Source organism: Nyctereutes procyonoides, unplaced genomic scaffold (genome assembly GCF_905146905.1).
Source record: "Nyctereutes procyonoides isolate TBG_1078 unplaced genomic scaffold, NYPRO_anot_genome, whole genome shotgun sequence".
Lineage (NCBI taxonomy): Eukaryota > Metazoa > Chordata > Mammalia > Carnivora > Canidae > Nyctereutes > Nyctereutes procyonoides.
The window spans coordinates 28,359,107-28,377,489 of record NW_026575131.1 but is presented as its reverse complement, the minus strand read 5'-3'; the positions used below and the strand labels follow the sequence as shown (position 1 = coordinate 28,377,489).

Below are 18,383 nucleotides of genomic sequence, written 5' to 3'. Positions count from 1 at the left end.
TCATATGTTATGCCACGCTCACCACAGTGTAGCTACCATCTGTCAGCATACAACGCTACTACAGTACCATGGACTATATTCCCTGTGGTCTGCCTCTTATCCCTGTGACCTTTTCACTCCATAATTGGAAGCCTATTATCTCCCACTCCCCTTCACTCATGTTGCCCATGCCCTACTTCCTCCCTTCTGGCAACCATCAATTTGTTCTCTGTATTTATGAGTCTATTTCTGCTTTTTATTTATTTATTCATTTGTTTTGTTTTTTAGACTTCACATATAGGTGTATTTGTCTTTTTCTATCAGACTTATTTCACTTAGAATAATACTCTAGGTCCATCCATGTTGTAGCAAATGGCAAGATCTCATTCTTTTCTTATGCCTAAGTAATATTCTTATGTGTGTACATGTGCATGTGTGTGTACACATAATAAAGAAGTGGTGTGTGTCATCTATTGTGGACACTTAAGTTGCATCTATACCTTGTCTACTATACTGCTGTGCTGAATATAGGGGTGCATATATCTTTTCAAATTAGTGTTTTTGTTTTCTTTGGCTAAATACGCAGTAGTGGAATTACAGGATCATATTGTATTTCTATTTTTAATTTTTTGAGGAACCTCCACACTGTTTTCCATAGTGGCTGCATCAATTTACATTCTCACCAATAATGCATGAGCATTCCTTTTTCTCCATATCCTCACAACTCTTCTAAGCCAGGGTGTCTCCGAGTGCTCACTGCAAAGATGTCCTAGCACTATGACTGGAGCTGAGGTGAGGTCTGGGCTGAGGAACTCCGTGGAAGGCATGCATGACCTGGAACTAAGGTCCTTGGGTGGCTGGAAGCAAGGAGGGCATGTACTGCAGTTCCGGGGGTATTATGCACAGGGGATGCCCTCATGGGGGTTGGGGGATCCTGGGGCCAAAGCAGGCATGGGCCACAAGGTCCTGGAGCACTGTGCATGCACCAGGGTGCTCTGGCAAACTGCCTCAAGCCAAAGTGGTGTGGGCCTACAGTGTTCTGGGGTGCTCTGTATCTGTGTCATCTTGTCCTATCAGCTAGAGCTGTAGTGAGCCATGACCAGAGGTGTCTGGGTATGCACAGGGCTGGGGGCACCTTGGAGGATGGGTGGGGCTGGCGTTGTCTAGAGGCCCTGGGCTTGCTGAAGCCTCCAGAGGGCTATGGTATCCAGACCGGTGATCCTGTCGTGTGGAGGGGGTGTAAACCATGCTGATTACCGGTCTCTCTGACCCAGAGTTCCAGCAGCTCCTCTGCCAGCTGGCCATGTTCTGGTCCCTTTGTATTGTCATTGTGCTTTTATACTGTGGCTTTTTTCTGTGCCCTCCAGGTACCTCACACCATCCCTCCCTATTGCATTTAGCAGCCTTGGGGGTGTGGAGTCCCTTTGGTTATCCTGTCCCTGTCTCTTACTGGTCTCCTTGTGGTCTCTTCAGTTTTTATCGTACAGAAGCTATTCAGTCAGCTCTCACTTCTTCAGGAGGAATTGCTCCATAAGTAGGTGTAGATTTGGTTTGTCCCAGTGGAGAAGGTGAGTTCAGGGTCTTTCCATATCACCATCTTGGACCAGAACCCTACAGAGTATTGTTACTACATGCAAAGTACCTGGCATGAGGTCTGACACTTACATGTTAACCATCATTTATATTTGATTTTATCCTCTCAATGATGTTCACCACACTTGAAAATTGAACAACAGTTGGGTAAATATGTATTTAATCTCTCTCTTCCTGAAATGTGAACTCTATTATGACTATGTCCTCCCTGTTCCCTACAATGTCATCCACCTCTAGTATAGAGCCTGGCACTTTAAGAGTGAATGAATAAAGAAGGTAGGCATTATATTCAGTCCATCTTATAGACTGAAAACCAAGACTCCAGAGAGGGATAGAGACTTGTTCTTGATAACTCAAACTGTCTGATTACAAAGGTTTTTTGGTTGTTTTTGTTTTTGTCTTCGCCTTGGTTCCTTCCTTCCCTAAGGGTCTCACCTGCCTGGTGGAGAGCCTCTTCTGTCTGATAAAGAACCCCTGGTTGTTTTGTTGGTGCTGCCTAGGGTCATGGGACCAAGCCATCCATTAAGAACAATTTACTTTTGCTCCAGTGCCCACCATTGGGAAGTATACGTAAGCTACATTGTTCTAGGGTGTAATACAAGTGGTGAAACTGCTGCTTCATATTCATGAAGAGGAAACATCTGACACTTTTGAGCTGTGTCCTGGTCACACTTCAGAAGGTGCATAAATATCCTTCCAGAGGCAGAACAAATGTTTGCTCCCCTGTCAGATTTCAGGAAATGCCCTTGTTAGCCAGGAGACAGCATTGCTTGGGGGACTCTCATTGCCTCCTGCTTCACTGCAAAGCCTTCCTTGGGGAGGAGAGATTTTAGAAAGGTGGTCTCTATCTACTCCCAAATTAATGAACTCATGTAGAATGAAGGAGCGCTGAGGGTTTTCTTCACAGGCAAGGGCCATGGCCTGCTCTTCTGTGCCTGGGAACTAACCTGTACTCAGTTGAGACCTCAGAGTTCATTTAAAAATCAATTGTAGAAAAAGAACTTCAACTGAAACCTCAGGCCTTATGAGATTTAATGAAATAAAGGATTTACCTGAAAATCTGTAATGTTTAATGCAGATAGTTTCTCCATTTACCTAATACACTGTATCTCAGTTATAGGTCTGGGTCTCAAAGAACATCAAAGTATTGAGGCAAACAGAGTATAGCATTTCTGGAGTATATCATTGAGGCAGAAGCTATAAACCATGGTCCCAGGCCAGTTCTACTACTAACTTGCTGTGTGACCTTGGGTAAATCACCTCCCCTCTCTGGTTCTCCAGTTTCATATTTGTGCATGAAGAGAATTGAACTAAAAAAATTTGAGGTTGCCCCTTCCATTGTAATGTTTATACTCTTCTTCATGATCACATTCATCCTTTCTTTGGGCACTCACTAGGTGGAAGGTACTGTGCTAGGTGCCAGCAAAACAGTGGTGGGCAAAACAGATCCAAATTCAGCCTTCATGCCTCCATGACATCACTCTAATAATCCCATAGGAAAAAAAAAGAAATATTATATTTTAGGATAAGTGCTTTCAAGGGGAAATAGATGGGACCATCAGTGTCTATAGCCAGGAATTTATTCCAGTACGGAGTAAGGATAGACTTCTTGGAGGAAAACTCCTTTAGGATGGGTAAATTATGGGTAGGTAAAAAAGAGAGTGAAAGAGTATTTCAGAGAGAGGGAACAATATGTGTAAAGACCCAGAGTGTTGAGGAAATAGAGAGCCATTGTGGCTGTGGCAGTGAGGGGTGGGGTAACGGCAGGAAGACCAATGGCAGGAAGAAGCCAGGTAGTGGAAGGTATAGGAGGCCACATTAAGGATATTGGCCTTCGTTTGAAGGGCAGTGGGAAACCACTGAAGGTTTTAAGCAGGGACATGGCATGATCAAGTTTAGATTCTCTGGCTTTAATGTGGAAAACCAACCTGAAGGGGGCTAGGAGAATAGACAGGAGGCCAGGTGGGGGGCACTTTCAGGAGCACAGATGTGTGATGGTGGCAGTGGGGATGCAAAGGGATTAATTCTTTGTTGTCGGTTCTAATGAACATCAATTACTTAGAGCATTTGATCAACAAAGCAGCCATACTCTCATTTCAGCTGTCCATACCAATGTCCCACAAACCTGGAACAGGCCTCCATTATAAGCTCTTAGCCCCATCTTCTTTTCCTCCAAAACCCCTCTGTCACTATTTGTCTCTGTGACTGGTTAATATCTGAGCTCCAGCTAGACTAGAAGTCCCAGGAAGGCAGAAGTTGCAGCTGTTTTTTCCCCATTCCTTTTTTTCTGAGTGCCTAAGACAGTGCCTGGAAAATAGTTGGTGCTGTGTTGAAGGAGCGAATAAACAACATGAACAATGTAGATGTCTCAAAGTAGAGACCCTATTAAGATTATACCTGAATGGGAATAAGAAGGTGAATGTACAAATAAGCAAGCACAATATATCAGTCTCTTAAAACAATGGAATGGAGCTGGATTTTCCAAGGGACATGACAACAGGGATAAGAAATGAGGATGCTGGCACATTGCTCCCAGCTGGCATCCATAACTGACTGGGTGACCTCTGGATCCTGCACACATCATCTGCTTCACATAGTCCCTTCTTTTGTCTAAAGTAGCCACTCAATAAATATTTATTCAACCACTAGTGAATGACCTTAGACAAGTCACTTCACTTCAAGAAACCTCACTCTCCTTTGCTGTCACATGAGGTTAATTCAGCCAGCCTTCTTTGACAAGGATGAGACTGAAAGTCCTTTGAAAAGCAGAGAGCTTCATCTATCCAGAGATAAGATATGACTGCCAGGTCCCAGAATGAAAGGAGATGAGCGGAATGTCAAGAACATGAGGAAGGAGGCCAGAGACTGAGGAGACAACAAAGATGAAGTGCCAAACAGGAGGCAAGGCAGCCATGGGGAGAGAAAGTGGCAGCAGAAAACTAATTTCCCAGGCACATCATCTGTCTTGGCTTTTCAGTCTGTCAGAAGGGAAGAGTCAGAAGGATCTAGGCTAGCCTCGCCCTGTAGTGAATACTGCCCCTGAGTGCTGATGTGCTTGGGCATCTCTAAAACCACCCTTGAAACTGATTTGTAGTGGGGAGCTGTAGCTGGTGTTTCTGTTTCCTGTTTTGTTTTTTGGTGGCTATTGCAAGAGATTTCAACCCCAGGCACAGTTCTATGTGGCACATCCATAAATCCTTCCTGTTCCTCTGCCAACTTCCCAGACAGGTCATAATGGGAGACGGAAGATAAACAAATAAATACAGAATGGTGAAGGGCAGTCAATTCAGTGACTCGACCTCATCCATCAGTCTTTCCCTCCATTGCCAGAACCAGGCAATTTCAAGGTTGTCTCAGGAACACACACGCACATCAGTACTTAATGACTGTACAAGGTATGGGGTATAATTGGCCCAGCTCCCAGTTTCGAATCCTTTCCTGCTCTACAAAAGCATGTTATTCCAACATAAATAAGAAAAATACCTAGATGTTAGAGTAAATAAGGTTTAAAAACACCCACATCAACTTGGTTGCTACTAATAAATGGACTCAGGTACTGAGAAGAGTAGACCATGGTATCAGATGATTTAGGGTTCACATCCCGACTACCAGTTGCTTCCTTTGTCACCTGAACAAGTTACTTAATCTTTCTGGGCTTTGGCTGTCCCATATTTCAAATGGGAATCTTAATTACTCTCTCATGTAGGATTTGGATGAGGAGTCACTGAAATAATGCATATCAATTGGTGAGCATGGTGTCTGTAATGGTGCCTGTTATATTCACTACATAATGTAATAAAAATTAGCTGTTATTTTTAAATAGAATATCATGCAGCCATGAAAAAAGATATTTTTTCATTAGCATCAAAAGGTGTCCTGATTCACTGTCAAAGCAGATGATTTCAATGGTAGAGGTAAGGTCAACTTGGGGGATAGGAGCATGGATTGAGAACAGTATGCGTAATAAAACTGATGAGAATATGTTATAAGTGTGACTTTCACAGAGGTAGGAAAGAATGTGAAACCCACTGTTTTAATGAAACAAGTGGGTTACTAATATTTGGTAGTTATCTTTCTGATAGTCTCAATTTGGAAATCAAATAGCTATTTTTATGGGTATAGACACATTAAAGATACCTGAAAAGATACATACCACTATTTAAGAGTGGTTGTCTAGGATGATGGGATTACAGGTGGTTTTCTAATCATGTGCTTTTGATTTTTTTTGGTATCATCTATTTTTATAACTTCTATATTATGTATTTATAATTTTTATATAATGTTTTACTTTATAATCACTTAAAACACCTCTCCCTACGTGAAAAAATTACAAATTTTACTTTCATTGAGGCAAAGAGCATGTTAGTTTCTAAAATAAAATGCACCTTTGGATCTGAAAGATACCTTTCACCAAAAATAAAAGATCCCAGGGTAAACTTCAGAAGCAGATCTGGGACTGGGACCTGGGGTAGCTGTTGGTAGGTTAGCACCTTATTTCCTCTTCCTATACCCTGGGCCTCAGCCTCAGCCTTGTACATCCACTACCCCATGTCCAGGCCCAGAAACTAGGAAGTGGATCAATTTTATCAACTTTCTCCTACTATTTCTATGCAGCAAATGTGTACTAATCACCATCCCCCCCTAAACTTAGTATATTTCTTTTTTTTAAAGACTTTACTTAAAAAAAAATAAAGATTTTACTTATTCATTCATGAGACACACACACAGAGAGAGAGAGAGAGAGAGAGAGAGAGAGAGAGAGAGAGAGAGGCAGAGACACAGGCAGAGGGAGAAGCAGGCTTCACGCAGGGAGCCCGATGTGGGACTCGATCCCAGGTCTCCAGGATCACATCCTGGGGCTAAACCTCTAAGCCACCGGGGCTGCCCTAAACTTAGTATATTTCTGATGGCACTTTAGGGTGAGGTGGTGTGTGTGGGGAGTGTGTATGTGTAATTTAATCCCGACCACAATTATGCAGTAAGGTCCTACTACAGATAGAGAAATTGAGGCTTAGCCTCGGCTGAGGTCCCACAGTCAATGTGCAGTAGAACTAGAATTCAATCCCATGTCTTTCAGACTCAAAACATCCTCCTAATCAGTCTCACCTCTTCTACCTCCTTCCTTGCTCTACCTTCCCTATGAGAAGAAATAACTTTAAAATGGGTAGTGACTCTTCTAGGGATACATCTGTCTTAAGGCCACTGAGGACTTACAGTGGTTTTGTCTATTGGAAAATATTTAGCTTCATTTCAGAAAAGTACCCAGATATGAACTAACTTCTACTTTTCTTAGATTTTTTTTAAAAGGTCAGTCAGAATCACTGAATACTGTTTGTCATCCAGTGTAGAGGACACCTGCAGTTTATGCCTACCAGTGGTCCTTCCCTTACCGATAGCAGTGCCTCAGCCCCAGAATGTCTTTTCCACTCTACCCAGTCTCAGTGGGCCTGTCAGTCATGGGAGTATGTCCTTCCTTAGCCATGTGGTAGGTTGTAACCTGAGGTTGGCCAGTCAGACTTCGCTTTGTGGGGATCAGATTCAGAGTTGGATGGTGCAAGAATGGAAGGGGTTGGAGGAAAGTCATACCAATGATGGGGTGTCCATTATATCCTGCCTCCTGGTCTCCTGGCATTAAGCTGCTGGGTTTCCTTCTTTTCTGTAGCTTGGTTATTTCCTCTGATAACTTTTATTGCTATTGTTGTGCTGTTATTATTTTATAATAATAATAATAATATTATTATTATTATTATTATTGGGGCTTAATTTAGCCAATCAGTTTTTGTTGCTAGCAACTATAAAATTCTGTCTTACACAGCAAAGTTAGTTTGAAAGAAACCAAGCAGGCCTTTGTTAGAGATTGGCTAAGAACAAAATAAAACAAAACAAATTCAATCAGAGTAGTTTCACTGACTAAAGCCCAGAGAGGGATTCTAAAATGGTATGTGTATATCTTCTGCCTTGTTCCACATCCCCATTTCCCACTAAACCCCCATGTTTCCTTCCAGATAGGTTCTGAGTGAGGGAGGATTTGTAATTTGTAACTTTTCCATCTTACCTCTTTTCTCTGATGCCAGGACCAGCACCCAAAGGAACCAAAATGAAGCAGGGACATAGGGAGTGAGGGTGAGAATGTAGGATGGGAAGGCTTATGTTTTAAACATTTGTCTTAAAAACACTGAGAGTTAGGGAAGATGTAGGGGCCATGGAGAGATGGGTGAACTCTGATGTTTCAGGACCACAGTTGTAGGACCGGGAGTCACCGGGTCAGATCTCCCAGATCTCAGAGCACCCACTTCAGTGCCCAGGCCTCAAAAGCCAGGATGGAAGAGATTAAAGGATTAATCTGTTGCTCTGCTTGATCGGCTTTGACAATTGAGGCCACTAGGAAAGGATAAAATAAACTTTCGCGATCTCAAAAGCCAGAGAGAACACTGGTCTCCTGTTACCCTGGTCCAGGTTAGGTCCCAGGCCCAAGATGCTTGATGCTCATGCTGGCCACGGGGGTTCAGACTGGACTGAATGGGCACAGATGGATAAAGAACAGTCTACCCATTCTTTTTATCTAAAAGTTTTTTTCTTTACTATTCTAATGTATTGAAAAACCATTACTGCTTTGGCAAAACAAGGCTAATGCCTGAAACAACTTTTTCTAGTATAGTCATCTCAGAACTTTTTGAGGAAAGGTTGGTTTTTTAAAAATATCATTACCATTGGCAAAATGAGATGGGAAGGTGTGGTATAGTGGGACAGAATGCATGTGTGTGTATGTGAGAGAGAGAGACAGGCAGACAGACAGAGATTGAACACATATTTAGAAGGGTATCTATTGGTTTTGCCTGTCAAGCATACATTTCCCCTTCTAGTAAAAAGCACCCTCATTTCTCAACAAGAAATCACTGCACTTTCACTATAGATGGTTCCTGTGTGGTTGAGCCTGTTCACAGCCTCCAGAGGTGGTATCTGTCATAGCACTCATCCCCGGGTCTAGTTCACCCTCCATCCATTGTGATTGGCTCCAGAAAGGACATATGACCCATGTCAGCCCAACCAAGTCACCTAGGGCCTTTTGTTGGGACTCTAAGGAAAGAGGTGTTCTTTTTCCTCCTGTGATTGCTAAGCTGATAGTGCATGACCTGAAACTGCCAGGATCCTCCACATGTGGAGAACCAGCCCAAGAATAAAGCCAAAACAGGGAAGAACAAAGCCAAGGTGTGGGGAGAAAGATATCCATCCTGCTGGCATCTTTGGAGTCTCTGCATCCAGCCACAGTTAAAACGAGGTCTATTCCTGGCCTTTTAAGTAGCTTGAGTGAATAAATCTCATTTTTGGCTTAAGCCAGTTTGACCTAGGTGTCTGTCACTTGTAATCCAAAGAATCTTGACCAAGATAGATACTGACAAGGAAGCCACTGGATCCTGGAATAGGGTGAAGAAAGAAACCCTAGCTCCTCTACTGCCCAAAAGTGAAGGGAGAGGGAAAAAGGGAGGAGTAATGAACTTGGAGCTCTCTCAAGGAAACTGTTAATCTTGATCCCTTAATTGGGGACCTTTGCTTTAGAAGATTAGGTTTTCCAGAAAAGGCATCCCAAGACTCTCTAAAGTTTACTAATGAATACAGTAAATAATCAATACCCCACATTATTTCCTGTTACTCACGTGTTAATATTACCTACTCCATGATTTCACAATGCCTGTATTTTTACCAAACTAAAAAGAAGCTCTTTCAAATAAACTAGCCGCTACAGAAAAAAAATATATCAGGACCACTATAGATATAATGGTAATTTCCAGAGACTCATTAGCACATTGATGACTATTAATTTTCAAAGTTAATTAATAGATAGAAATGGCACTTTCTTCTAATTTATGTCATTAGTCAAATGAGCTTTCTAATTAAGATTTGCAATCTACAAATTTACAAACTGGTGAATAACTCTAAACATGGAGAATTATTGGTGAGGGTCTGCCTGTCTGAACTGGCTTTCAAAACTTGAAAAAGGGAGGAGAATTAATTTCATTCCCTGGCAGTTTCTCAACAAAATCTTCTGTTAAACATATTCAGGTTATTCACTGCCATACCATCATCATGGTTCTGAATCTCATTTCCACATTCTGTTAAATTCAAATAAAATATTGCATCACATCTGATAAAGAAGTTTGATACTTATTGACAATAATTAATGCTATTTGTAAAACGGGAAAAAAGCATAAATTTGACAAACATAAAAATGAACCAAACTTCTAAAACAAATCCAAACAGAAACTTCATCGAGGAAATGTGTAAAATGAGTCTGCAGCAGGACCCAGCAAACACCACAGAAACAAAGACTGTTTACTATTAAACACTAATTAGGAAACCAATCAATAGTATTTGCACAAGATCTAATTGCAGTCTTCCTCTACGCTCTGTGAAACGAGCCAAGTGCTTCAGAGATTGGGAAGGAGAATTTTACTGAATCAATCAACTAACATTTTTTAAGCATCTATTGAGGACTAGAGTGCCCAATACGTGGAAGCATGCATGTGTTTGGAGTCTCAGTGAAGCAGGAACACCAATCTTTTTGTTTGGAAATAATTTGCTACCAATAATTAAAAACAGAAAGGAAAGAAGGAAGAAAATCAGTAAAGCTATCCTATGGGGAAAAAAATCAGTTTGTTGGATTCCCTTACACTTATTTCAGTTTATTGTTATCACTTTGAGTTGCATATGGCAGGATGCCATGAGTTTTTCAACACAGAGGGATTGGTTTCTAATGGATTTAATCTAGCTTTGACAATGGATGTCATTTGGAGCACAGGATTCCAAATAAAGAGAATATCTAGTTCACATGAAAAAAGATTAGTGCATAGTAAAATATCTTTTAATGACATATAGTAACTTTTAAAAAAATATGCACATCATGTAAACATGGCCCAAAGGAAGGTATAGCACATCTGCCTCACTAATAATGTATAAACAATACCTAATGTGCATATTATGGAAGAATAATTATAAAATTTAAATATACTATCAGAATTCCAAAGTCACTTAACTGATAAATAAACCCCTGAGGTCTAGAGGTAAAAATTCACTTGTGATGTATAGTCAGGATATTTTAACAGAAAGAAAAAGGAAGCTAGTGAAGGCACCATCTTAGGAGATGTTAACATCCTTTAGAAAGGGTGTAGTTGGTAGGGAAGATCTTCCAATTCAGTTCAAGTCTTAGTTTGTAGCATTTTAACAGCTGCATGACTTTGAGGAATGGGCCTAACTTCTCTGACCCTCAGTTGCTTTACTCATAAATGAGAATAACATCAGGACCTAACTCATGAGACTATTACACAGATGAAACAAGAAATTATACATAAAGCAGGCAATGTGCTAAGTGTTTTGCATATAATTTCTTGTTTAGTTGGTTAGCAAGTGGCTTTGATTTGTTTTTTTTTTTTCTAAACAAAATGCTGTTATTTCTTAAAATTATAACCAGTCATCAACACTTTTGCCCTGGGGGGAATGGTCCTGTAAGAGGTCAAGGCTACTGTTCCCACTGAACAGTAGTCTGGAAATTCTGGGCTTCAGACTTGAGTCTTGGTGAGTCTTACCTCATAGTAACTCTGGACAGCATTCATGAAGGCTTCATCAGCCACGATCTGGGTTTCCCCATTGAGGAAAGCCTGAAACCGGTCCTTGACTGTCTGCAGCTGCTGTTTGCTGATCTGTAAGGAACAGAGGAAGAGGGAACAGTGAGGACTTGTTCAACAAGGATTGTGATTGTGTGGAAGATGCCAGAACTGTTGGTGTGCTAGAGCTATCTTGTACAGGCGCTTGAGAGCTGACTGTTAAATTTGCTGGAATTTTGTGAGGTGGTTATTTATTAAAAGAGAGTATAAATTATAGTTAAATAAATTATATTGAAAACAAAAGTAACACATCCTCAAAATTCATTGCTTCCCGATTATTTTAACATTACCTGTGCTTTTGAAGTTACTAGCATCTATTGTATTTGTATGGTAGGAAGCGATATATAATGGGTGCTACCATATACCTCTTTCCAACTCTACATTTGGTGACAGCCTATTGGAAGCCAGGCTAGAAATATTTATACCATGGAAATTGGCACATGCTACAAGTGTTTTTATTTGTTTGTTTTTGTTTTTATTCTGTGAGACATGGTTGTTTAATACACCATTGCAGGCCCTTCAGGTGGCCTGAAATATCCTGCTTTACAAAGCTCTAGTCATCAAAACAGTATCAGCATAAAAACAGACACCTAAAACCAAACCTGTGATATATACGCAATGAAAATTGACAAGGGCACCAAGATACTCAATGGGAAAAGGACAGAATACTCAACACATGATACTGGAAAAACTGGATATTCACATACAAGGGAATGAAATTGGACTCTATCTTATACCACTCACAAAAATTCACTTAAGTGCATTAAAGACTTAAATATAAGACCTCAAACTGAAAAACTGTTCGAGGAAAACATAAGGGAAAACTCCTTGGCATGGGTCTTGGCAATGAATTTTTGGGTATGACATCACAAGCTCAAGCAACAACAGCAAAAATCAAGAAGTGGGAGTGCATCAAGCTAATAATCTACTGCACAGCAAAAGAAACAAGCAATTTATGGAATGGGAGAAAGTATTTGTCAACCATTTATGGGTAAGGGTAAGAGATGCTACTCTTAGCCTAACGTTAACTATGCTGTGTAGCACCCAGTTAAGTTTCAATTCTAAGATAAGTATACCTTCGACCCGTTTCACATGGGAGCTTCTCACCCCTTTGGGCCCAACTCAGAAACCAGAACCAGAAAACTAATCTCACTCAGGCTGGTCAAGCCAGACCACTGCAGAAATAACTGGAAGTAAGCCCTTAATTCTGCCCGTTTCTACTTCTCCAGCAGTACTGCATCTCCTCATTTGTCCTAGGTAACGGCCCCTGTGCCTTTAGCCCAACAAAGTCAAGCAACGGGACCCCTCAGGATGGTGGGGATTCACACTGGGTTTGTGGACTGTTGTGTTGGAAGCCTTAGTTACACCATATAAAGCCTATAATTAGACTCTGATTGGATGTGATTTCTGACATTTGGCACTTGTCGAAATGTAATTTTTTTTTTTTTTTGGGTGCAGATGATTCAAGTCTTCCATGTTTATTTGGTGCAATGAAGTATAGCAGATAAAATGGGGAAAGGGGAAATTATCACCTTTAACAAGATTAATTTTTAAATGTTTTTAAAAAATTAACAATAAAATAAAATAAACAATATTTTGTTAAAACCATTAAGTATTAACAATATACAAAATATATAAGGAATTCATTTAATACCAAAAAAATATCCAATGAAAAAAGGGGAAGAGGACTTGATTAGACATTTTTCCAAAGAAGATATACAGATTGCCAATAGGTAAAATGAAAGGATACTCAACATCATTTATCAGGGAAATGCAAATCGAATCCACAATGAATTATCACCTCATATCTGTTATTTTTTTAAGATTTTATTTATTTATTCATGAGAGACACAGAGAGAGGCAGACACAGGCAGAGGCAGAAGCAGAAGCTCTGCGTGGGGAGCCTGATGTGGGACTTGATCCCAGGACCCTGGGATCCCGACCTGATCCCGACCAGGCAGATGCTCAACCACTGAGGCACCCAGGCATCCCTCTATTCATACTTGTTTGATGGTTATCATAAAAAAAACAAACAAGAGATAACAAATGCTAGCGAGGCTATAGGGAAAATGGAACCCTTGTTCCATACTCTTGGTGGGAATGTAAATTGAGGTAGCCACTCTGGAAAAATGTATGGAGTTTCCTCAAAACATTAAAAATGGAAGTACTATATGATCCAGCAATTCCACTTTGGGGTATATATCTCAAGGAAAGGGAGAGGCTACATGAAAGAAATAGCAACACCCCTACATTCAGTGCAGCATTATTCCCAAGAGCTGAGACATGGAAACAACCTAAGAGATCATTGATGAATGAGTGGATAAAGAAAATGTCACACACACACACACATGCACACACACACAATGATTATTCAGCCATAAAAAAAAAAAAAGGAATCTTGCCATTTGTAACAACATGGATGGACCTAAAAGGTATTATGCTAAATGAAGTAAGGTAGAAAGAGAAAGACAAATACTGTATGTTCTCACTTGTATGTGGATTCTAGAAAATGTTGAATTTGCAGAAATAGAGAGTAGAATGGTAGTTGCCAAGAAAGGCCTAAGGGATGGGGGAAACGGGGTGATGTTGACCAAACCATACAACCTCCAACTCTAAGGTGTAAGTCATGAGGATCTAGTATATGGCATGGTGACTATAATTAACAGTACTGTATGATAATATACTTGAAAGTTATTAAGAGAGTAGATTCCACAGCCCTTTATGCTTATTACTTGTTACTTATGATTAAATTTGTTAGATGATATGTCTCTCTTGTTATTTGTTCATGGATGTTTCCCCAGAGCCAAGTTAGTGCTTTGCATGAGACAGGCACTCCACAAGTGCTTGTTTAAAAAAAATGAATGCAGTGTATGAAAGAGAAATTATTTTTGAATATCTTTTAATCAGTTCTAATTTATATTAAAAAAGTCAGCTAAGAACTTTGCTGTTTTTATTATTATTTATAAAAAGATATACTTTATCAACTGATCGTGGGATGCTGTGTCTCAGAACCACTATTATAGAAGAAAGAGAAAGAAGATAATTCCAGTCTCAGTTCTATCAACCATTGTGTCATCTTGGAAAAGCCACTTACATTCTCTGAATTGGCCAGAGTTTTAAAAACCATTCTGGAATAGGGTTGGGTTTAAATAAATAAATGTGGTATCATCCTTGGGCTTCTCACTTGGAAAATGGTGATAATTCTAATTTCTGCCTTGGCATACTCATAGCTAGCTATTTGATAACATAATATGAATTCTTTTTAAAAATTATGAGTTTCTATATACATTTAAAGTCCTTTCATCTTTAGAATCAATACAAGTCTTGCCAGGAGAAAATAATGGTTAGACCTATACCAGCCTGAAGGCTGGCTTGAATTTTGACTTCATTGGGAAACGAAGTAGGGTTTTGAGAATGTACAGAGATGGGAAGTGGGTGCTTTAGCTAACTGTGTAACTCTGGGAAAAGCAGGACTACTGAAATCAGGGGCAGATATAAAAGAGACAGATTTTTACCAGATTGATATTTGTCACATTCTAGAGCACCACTGTCCAAGGTTAGCCACATGTATAATTTCACATTTTCTGGAAGTCACATTTTAAAAAGCAAAAAGAAACAAGTGAAATAAATATTAATGTACTTTGTTGAAGCCAATATGTCAAAAATATTATTTCAACAGATATAATTATCTGATGAAATTATTATATAAATGATTAATGAGATATTTTAAATTCTTTTTTGTACTATATTTTTGAAGTCTGATGTTATTTTACACCCACAGTGTATCTCAATTCAGAATCACCACACCGACTGTCCAATAGCCACATGTGGCTGGTGGATACTGCATTGGACAGCCAGGCCTAGAGATTGGAATGAACTTACTACTAAGCCATGTAGGCTTTCCTGGTCTGATCCAGTGGTACTAGTATTGTTGGACCTGTACAGAAAAATCATAGTTATTTGTGTGCATTTGAAAACATTTCAACTGAGTTATAAGGTACCAGTTGTTTTTCTCATAAAAATTACACCATAACATAAATTTCTTTTAAGCAGGCCAGCCTTAACTGCCTAAGTCACAAATCCTCACAAGATAGCACCAACCAAGGAACCTCACAGAATTTATACTCAGAATTCCTTCCAACATTGGGTCAATACCAGCTCTGCATGACTATGGGAGTGGGATGGGGTGAGGTAATGGAGCAGGAGAGGAAGTGGCCACCAACACACCTTGCTTTTGGTTTAAATCTCAAGTAATTGAAATAAAAGTAAGTAGACACTATGTGAATGTTGAGAATTGATTGTTGACCCAAGCCAAATCTATTATCACTCTAACCTTTGTTAAATAAGCAGAGTGCTCAATTCTTCAGGAAATATTTACAGAGCATCCGCTACCTGCCTGGCCCTACCCAGCACCCTGAGGTTTCAGTGGTCAACAAAACAACTCAGCCTCTGATCTCAAGGCCAGGGTAAGGCAACGGGGAGTCCAGAAAAATAAGGGATTGTCCTCAGGGGCCTTGTAGTCTAGATGAAAAGGAAAAAAAACACATTCTTATAAAATGCTTAAAAGGAGAAGGCCTGGGGAAGCCTGGATGCCTCAGTGGTTTAGCACCGCCTTCAGCCCAGGGCGTGATCCTGGAGACCCAGGATCGAGTCCTAAGTTGGGATCCCTGCCATGGAGCCTGCTTCTCCCTCTGCTTGTGTCTCTGCCTCTCTCTGCATCTCTCTGTGTCTGCCATGGATAAATAAATAAAATCTTAAGAAAAAAAGAGAGAGAGAAGGCCTTCAGAAACATTAATGTCAGTTAAATTTGGAGAACAAGGATCATGAAACCCCACAGTCCCCCTTTCCACTTCCCTGGATACCTCAAGCTCCCAGTAGGAGAGTCAGGGGCACAGATTCCAGAGGCAGAGCTACGCTTATGTCTGGGCTTTGTTTGTTTGTTTGTTTGTTTATTTATTTAGTCTGGGTTTTGATGCCTGCCAGTCCATGTTCACTATTTTTCTCACCCCTAACTAAACAAACAAAACATTTATTTAGTCACCTCACTCACTGTGTCTCACTGGGCAAATGACTAAACGCTCTTCAGTTTTTCATTTGTAAAACAGGGCCAATGCTGACCTCATAGGATTGTTGCGAAAATTAACTGGAGACAAGTGAAATATTCACTGCAGAACCTGGCACAATGTGAATGATTGTAAACAGTAGCTGCTGTGATGATTAATCCTCAGCTTTGAGGCTTTACACATTACTGTTCCCTTGAGAAAGCATGCCTGCAAGAAAATTCCAGATGTGTCTTCAAAATCTAGCCCACATGCTCCTTCCCAGACTTTGGGTGGGGTTGGCTATTTCCTCAGTATTTTGTTCACAGTCCTAAGGGTACATGTGTCATACTGCCAAGTAGAAGTTTATTTAGATGCCAGTGCTCAGAGGTAGGGTCAGGAGTCAGGAATTGAGAACATAGCCTTGGGGTCAAAGAGACCTGGGTTCAAATCCTGATGATAATACTCATTTCCAAGGGTAACCTTGGGCAAACTAACTTCTCCAAGCCTTGGTTCTTCACTTATAAAATAGAGATTTTATGGCCTACTCCCAAGGTTGCTGGAAAGATAAAAAAAAGATGGGAAGATGAACATGCTAGGGATCTTAGCAGGCTGCCAGGAGCAAAAGAAGAGTCAGATGATACAGGGCAGACCATAAACTAAATGGCCTTGAGGCCCTGCATGATGTAACCTCTATCTGCTACTATCTTTGTTTTGTCTGACTCTGTTCTCCACTTACTCTGCTCCAGCCACATTGGCCTCTGTTCTCTTAAGTGTGCCCCAATGCTTCTTCCCTGAGAGCCTTTGCACATGCCATTCCCCCTGCCTGGGATGCTCTTCCCCTGGCTGCCACCTACTCATCCTTAGGGCTCAGCATGCCTAGCATCTCACAGGAAAGTCTTCCCTGACCACTCTATCTACAGTAGTGATCGCCAAAGCTAATGTCTATCATGCTGCCTTGGACCTCATAAAATGCCCTTATAGCCATTATCACAGTCAGTATTTAACTTCTTGAAGAGAAGTTTATTTAATTGAATTATAACATGCATATGGAAAAATAGATGTCATAAGCAGAGAGCCTGAGAAATCTTCACTTTGTGAAGCAATTCTCCCATCAAGATAAAGAACATTATCCGGACCTTTAGAAGCCCCTGCCCATCCCTCATATCATTGCCCCTCTCCAAAAGTGACCACTAGCCTGATTTCTACCATCATAGATGAGTTTTTCCTGGTTTTGAACTTGATGTCAGTGCAGTCATGCGTTATGAGATCCAGTCTCAGAACCAATCTGTGGGTTTATCTCTGGTTTAAAGTTAACCGACCTAGATAGGCCACTGCAGGTGACCTTGCAGGAACACACTGAAATAATTGACCCAGAGAAGCTGACAGGACAACTCTAAATAGACAAACAGCCTTCTATGGGCCACTTATAAACAGAACTCTCCTAAAATAGAAGTCCATCTCAAAGTATTCAATATGTATAGAAGCCACTTGTGCATCAGATCAGACTCAGAATTGAAGTAATGATTTCTAAGAGCAGAAAACTTGAAAAGAAGAAAGGTAATTATTGCAGAGGAAAGAGCTGCATGCAGCAGGCTCTGCTGGCACTATTCCAGCATTCTTGGTTGGGTCCACCTCATTAAGTAAGGCCTGAAAATTCCCACTACATTTCAGGCAGTTCGTAATGCGGTGCACATTCTGGAGAAGCACTATATGGGATGTATCAGGAAGAGGAACTCGTATGTTCTAAGGGCTGGTCTCTAGAGAGTCAATGCCAAAGTCAGAGCAAGCACAGGCCAAATCTTGGCTTTAACACAAGTCTTTGGCCAAGTACTTAACTTTTGTTTTCTTCTCTGCAAATAGGAGATCTACAAAATTTTTGTGAGGACTGGGTGAGATCATGTATGGAAGGCAGATAGCATAGTACCTGGCATAGAGTATAGATTTGGTTAATAAAAATGATAAGAAGTATTATTATGATATTATGATTTAGTTTTGCCTTTTTCCTTTCATTCATCTTTTATCTTCTTCAACACCATATTCCCCTTTGTTTATTCAGTCTTTTGAAGTTTCTCTGATGTGGTATTCTTCATCCCCTCTTCCTTGTTCCTAC

General features: G+C 40.4%; 1 protein-coding gene across 6 annotated transcripts in view; it reads right to left on the bottom strand.

Moving 5' to 3' along the window:
* The window catches only part of CADPS (calcium dependent secretion activator), a 466,408-nt gene that overhangs the window by 351,732 nt on the left and 96,293 nt on the right, over positions 1-18,383 (bottom strand). For all 6 annotated transcript variants that reach the window (XM_055344208.1, XM_055344212.1, XM_055344209.1 and 3 more), the window contains exon 2: positions 11,154-11,267. In XM_055344208.1, coding sequence (XP_055200183.1) covers positions 11,154-11,267 — 114 coding nt within the window. The remainder of the gene's footprint in view (positions 1-11,153; positions 11,268-18,383) is intronic.